At 39.6% G+C, this 6,053-nt stretch overlaps 1 protein-coding gene across 2 annotated transcripts in view; it reads right to left on the minus strand.

The window, feature by feature from the left end:
* The window catches only part of LOC108671415 (retinol dehydrogenase 12-like), a 24,353-nt gene extending 18,555 nt beyond the window's left edge, over positions 1–5,798 (minus strand). For both annotated transcript variants that reach the window (XM_047882533.1, XM_018158965.1), the window contains exons 1-5: positions 5,674–5,798; positions 4,526–4,574; positions 2,790–2,916; positions 1,302–1,499; positions 47–232 (exon numbers count right to left, since the gene is read on the minus strand). In XM_047882533.1, the coding sequence (XP_047738489.1) occupies positions 47–232; positions 1,302–1,499; positions 2,790–2,916; positions 4,526–4,543 (529 nt within the window). In that variant the 5' untranslated portion in view covers positions 4,544–4,574; positions 5,674–5,798. The remainder of the gene's footprint in view (positions 1–46; positions 233–1,301; positions 1,500–2,789; positions 2,917–4,525; positions 4,575–5,673) is intronic.
* Between the last annotated feature and the right edge of the window lie 255 nt (positions 5,799–6,053).

Raw genomic sequence — 6,053 nt, forward strand, 5'->3', positions numbered from 1 at the left:
GTTGTGTACTTCAATATAATGACCAAAGAGATTAGCATCAACGCACCTGCGTTGTTGATGAGGATGTGGACTTTGATGTTATCCTTGACAAGTCCAGCAGCAAAGCCCCTGACGGACTGCAGGCTGGAAAGGTCCAGCAGGCGCACCTCTACCTTTCCTCCCTCACCCAGCAGGGACCGACGCGCCTCCTCAGCTTTGGGGAGGCTGCGACACGCCAGGATCACGTGAGCTCCTGGGGAGAGGCAACAGCTATTGTCTTATGTAGCCGAGGAAGCCTTACATTCTGTCGGATAATCAATATTCGCCGGACACAGACGGCCATTGTAGGCGCAGGCCGTTGAAAATTCGTGCTTCTCTGCTAAACGTAAAGTAATCGATCCTGTGGCGTTTAAGGAAATATGTCGCATAATTCGTTACGCATGCAAATGCATCAAAAAAACACCACTCATTCCGTCGTTGCAATTTTCATTGCCACACAGAGCAAGTCACGCGAGTTTATTCACTATGAATTTAGGTAAATTGTGCACTTGCATGAGCGCTCTCATATGCTTATCTAAATGGAATAATAATAATTTTGTAAACGTTTTCTAGTGAATATGTTTTGGAAATCTGACATCTTAATAAGTAGTGACTATCTGTGAGCATACACAATAATTTTGTAAGATAATATTTCCATAACTATTAAACATAGTGGTAGAATAATAAAGTAAAATAGATCGCGGAAATGAAGGAAGGATAAAAATTGTAATTGTGGTTTTTAAAATTTTCATAGTAAGGCGGTACAAGGCAGCAAATGAAAATTTTCATATTTCTAAACGGATGTCAAATGGGAGTCAACGTTACGCGTGGGTTTGAACGTGTATTTCGTAATGACTATTATTTTAGGTTGAGATGTGTCCTGGAATATGGGTTAGTGGGACTCGCAATTCTCATGGATTACAATAATTACTAAACATGAATTTATAAAAAAAGGATGGATAATAAGTTCAATTGCGATATTAATCTCAAACGAAAAATGTATGGGAACTACACGACTGTTGTGGGTTTAAATACGTCTATTTCTTTCATGAACACTTTACATACTTTCGCTGTGTACCAAATAACTGAATTCGGGGCGATGGGTTCACTTGGACTGCATTCCTGATCCGGGAGGACAGCGTCTAGTTTACCGGCATTTTGATTCATAGGATTCGACTAAACGGGATTTTGTATTCTAAAATTTAAGGAATTATCTACTTCTAGCGACGCTAGGTGAACCTGCTTGTCTTTAAAATAATAAAGAAGTTTTTTGTAAGACTCGCCTCTTCTAAGCAAGTCTCGCGCGGTCTCCTTGCCGATGCCGACGTTGGCGCCCGTTATGACGACCGTCTGGCCCGTGAGGCGAGCCGTTGACGTGCACAAGCCCCCTGCGAGGTAGCGGCGCACTGCCACCACCCAAAGGGCGCTCCATAAGAGGCCCGTCACCGACACGCCCCCCACCAGGTACTGCCACAGCAGCGCTGCAACAGAAGCATTTCTATCAGAAAATAGAGCTTCGTTTAGGGCAAAAATGTGCAAAAAAAGAAAGAACTATAAAAAAGTTGCGATTAATCCAGTTTACTTGTGAAATTTATACTTTAAACGGCACTTTCCCCTTTCATATCTACAGCCGGCACATCAGTTTTGGATTTCGCCGACGGTATTGAAAAGACACTCCCCACAAAGCAGCTTTTTTACTCACGAATAAAACACCGCGACGATAAAAGTAATGACATAAGAACTAAATTCAACAACTCAGTAAATTGAGAGTTACAATGGGCCCCATCAAACCTGGTCACGGGCATTTAAATAACATTGTTATATATCTTTGGGACCTTGCCATGATATGTGGTCTACGCTAAGCTCCTGTCCTGTAATCTTTCACGTATCAAAATCATCACTTACTTGTCATATGACATGCAAGGCGTCCAGATCTACATTATCTTCTTTTTCTGCTAATATCGCGTCAGTGCAATAATATTTAAAATAAGTTAATATCTCAGTTGATTGTAAATAATATGCGTTTAAAAATTACTTTTTAAAGACAACACTTATGAACAATCCAGTGTCTTGGATGTTACACATGTACAGTGAATTTCTAATTTTATTTTCGAATATTGAAAAAAATTAGTTTTCAAAATTTTTTAAGATATTAAAATTTTGTACATTTTCAAATTTATTTATTCTGTCAACTGATTCATGCATTGTCTCCAACTTTATGCAAGTGTGCAAAATTTCAGATCGATAGGATAAGTCGAAGTGTGTTAAATTTCGATTATAAAGATTTGTAGCAGACAGACAAACAGACAAACAAGAAGTGAAGTTAAAGAGAAGTGTTATAATACTAAAATTACCCTCCGTTAACAAACAAGAAGTGAAGTTGAAGAGAAGTGTTGTAAAATTACCCTCCGTTAATTCTGTCTCGGGCTAATGATGTCTCGCGCCCCATAATGATTAATTCACTCTTGACATTATTCCTGGCGGGTACTGCGGTCAAGCCAGATCTATGCAAGCACTCGGTGCATGGAGCCACAGATCTATGCTCGTAAATTGCATCGGTGTCACTTAGGAGTGGAAAATTAATTCAATAAACCGGCAAGATTACAAGGCCTGTCCTTCATGGCAGCCTTAAACTGTTGACATCGGCTATTGTATAGTGGTAGGGCTTAATGAAGGAGGAAGAGAAGAAGAAGATAAAAGCGAAATATTTGTAAAGGAAACAAGAAATGAGAGAGAATAAATGTGATGTCCTGAGCTCCAGGAGAACAAACCAGCGGAGAAGAGCACGCTGAGGTTGTAGAGCTCCTCACTGAAGAAGAGACCCCAGCCTTCAGTGAAGAAGGCCCAGCACAGCCAGTTGGGGTAAAACACCCGCGACGTCGCCGTGATGACGTCACTCTGAACAAAGCAATTAATGAACAGATCAAGCTTTGGCAGAGCAGCGAACAGGGCAGGCGTTCAGTGCGAGTACAAGGATACGAGAGGAGAAGGGGACAAGGGGGTGGCCGAGGGGCTGTGGGCCCACTCATGATCGCGATAACGATAAGAAAAAAATAACTCAGTACTCACTGCAGTGCGTGACAGAGATCGCATTTTTTCGTCGACGAAAACATGAAGTCACGGACGGACAGACAGACGGACGGACAGACGGACGGACAGACGGACGGACAGACGAACGGACAGACGGACATGGCGAGTATAATAGTGCATTTTTTTCATAAGTGAGAAAATGCGCTAAAAAGGATAGTGGAGTATTAATGATGAGCTCGATAACGAAAACGTAATATTGATGCTAACGATTGTAAAAACGATAATGGAAACGAAATGTTGATCACGAAACTGAAGACGTAATATTGATGCTAGCGATAATAAAAACGTAAATGGAGAGGTAGAATAATGATCACAATAACTAAGCCGCAATGATGATCTCGATAATGATCACGAAAACGAAGGCCTAAGATAATCACGATAAAGATGGCGTAAAAATGATTGAGATGGGTTAACTAAGAAACCTTTCGTTTAAACTATAAATACACTCAATTCATAATCTATTATGACAATGCAGACCAAACTTCATAAATTATGAGCAATTGTGACACGTTGTCCTGCGTACAACAATCATGAAGAAGCCCAACCCTTATAGCAACGCGCAACACAGCAGCAGCTACATCATAACCAAGAATAAAGTCGAAGCCTTCAGTCTCGCAATGCATTGTTTCTTGTTATCTGTGCATAAGAAAAGATTGGGTATACGGTATACCCATGGTTGAACTATATAAGGTTGACCCACGAGAAGTTCCGTCTTTCAGTTCAGCTTTCTTGTTACGTCACTGAGATCGAGAAACGTAAACAAACCCGTCATTCCCAAGACGGATTGGTTGACTGGTTTGAACGCATTTCGGTGATTGGTTAATGCCCGTGACGTCACTGAGATCAGTGATGTCACGGGCTAACAACGAGCTACATCCGCAAAAATGGGCTTCTGATGGATCAACCTTATACTAGTGCAACCATGAGGTATACCGGTCTCAGCATGTCCAGCGGCCGCCACCACTGCAAGTGGCAGCCGGACTTCGGTCCAGGGCGATGGAGCTGACATTTGTCGTCACAAGTTCAACACTACCGACAGTCAATACCCTTCAATAAAAATCGACTAACTGAATGCATTGACAATGGGGAGCCGTTATTTGTCCGATGTCATCCCTAAAACGAAGTGATAAAAAATTCAAGCAATGTCTTTATCGATACTACAATTTATATTGCAATGATATCTTTACCTGCTCTTTTTATTGAGCTTCAAATCAGGAAGTGTCCGTGATTCATCCTGCATCTCTGATATCATAACCGATTTGCATGAAGCATATTTTATTTTCTTTTAATTTTTAACCCCCATCATAGTAGTTACTAATTTACTAATACAAATTTTAGAGGAACTTCGATATTTTGAAACAACAACGTTCGGAGCTTAATCTGTTAACGTTGGAAGCTTTGGGTGTAGTTTACGTACCATTCTGAATTTAGGCATGATTGCCAGGGAACTTCGAGCTCCGTTGTACCTGAGACAAACAAACAACGTAATTAATCGCTTTTCATAAATGTATTCAACCAACAATACCTAACAGCTAACCTATCCTGAGGATGAAGTTTCTGTATGAACTCTACACTGTGCTCACTTATTCTATAACAGCCGTTCTAAGCCTTTTTTAGGCCGTAGGCCTGTAGGCGATTCTTAATATCGTAGAACATTCAGAGGTATTTTGCGGTCTCGGATTCACACAATTCACTGCTCCAATTTTGCTTCTGAACATAACTTTAGTATAATTTGAAACGAACGAAAAGTGTTGAATTCTAAAAAAAAAAAATGTCGAGTCGACGTCAAAATAAACTACGTACGCGTAACATTGGAATATTTAATTCTCATCAGTCATGAGTTGAGATTTTGTCGTTAGCATTCACAACATTTCCATATCAATAAAATGTTAAACGTGTAACTAATTAACTAAATTAATTATGACGTTGGCCGATACCTGAGGTTTTATCATGCAAGATCACACAATAAGGGAAGTTATAAGACTTGGTTGCGAGGAATCAAAAGCCTGTACTGGCTGTATCGAAAGACGAAAGTTAAGCCTCGAATGGGAACATACACGAAGTGTTTGAAAAATGATCAACGGGTTTAATTCATACAAATTTGCCTTAATATCAACTTTGCTTCGATTCTTACATTGGTAAATTGAGTGAAAGAGACCGCCTCATCATGTGGCTCGTTTACAATACAATCGAATAAATACAGTTCATGAGAGAGCAAACCCCAAGAAACTAAAATGATCAATTCATGAAATGCGAGTATTAATTATATGTTCCATTTATTTATCACGTAAAAATGCTGCGAGATACGAATAGGAAAAAATATCACCTTATTCAATTTTCAATGAAAAAAAGTTGTTTAGTTTTCAAATTCGTTTCTCTTACAGTTGTAAATTATAGCTACGGTAGGTAAGTTTTTTTTTATAGATCATCTTATCGCATTCAAGGTCAGCTTACTTCTGACTTTTTTCTCTCTCATTCATTGCAGGAGACTCCAACCAGATTCATGAATTAAATGCAATACAAGGTTACATTTCAAATTCACTTTAATAATGCTATAGAGCTCACTTGTTCTGACGAGAAGAGAGGAATCAGCAGTACGAGTACATTTGACTCCTAAACGAGAACAAATGTGAAATGTTCTTGAAATACACACCTTACCTAACGACAGTCAATACGACACTGCGATCTCCGGTGCAGCGGTGGTTAAACTGCCACGGCTGGTCTCAGCTGTTTAGTCTGTAGTTCTGAAGTACGACGAGCCTGCTATCACTGCCTGTGAAAGATAAAATACTTAATATGTAAAAGTAATTTGCAATCCATTGATTGACATTTCGTTTGTTACTTTCTACTAAACTTAACTTTATTACCTGAATTCAATGATTTTAATTATGAGATTCGGAGGTTGATTGATGTATTAGGAAAAAGGGAATGATTAAGTCTGGTGT

Source organism: Hyalella azteca, unplaced genomic scaffold (genome assembly GCF_000764305.2).
Source record: "Hyalella azteca isolate HAZT.00-mixed unplaced genomic scaffold, Hazt_2.0.2 contig10672, whole genome shotgun sequence".
In the NCBI taxonomy this organism is placed as follows: domain Eukaryota; kingdom Metazoa; phylum Arthropoda; class Malacostraca; order Amphipoda; family Hyalellidae; genus Hyalella; species Hyalella azteca.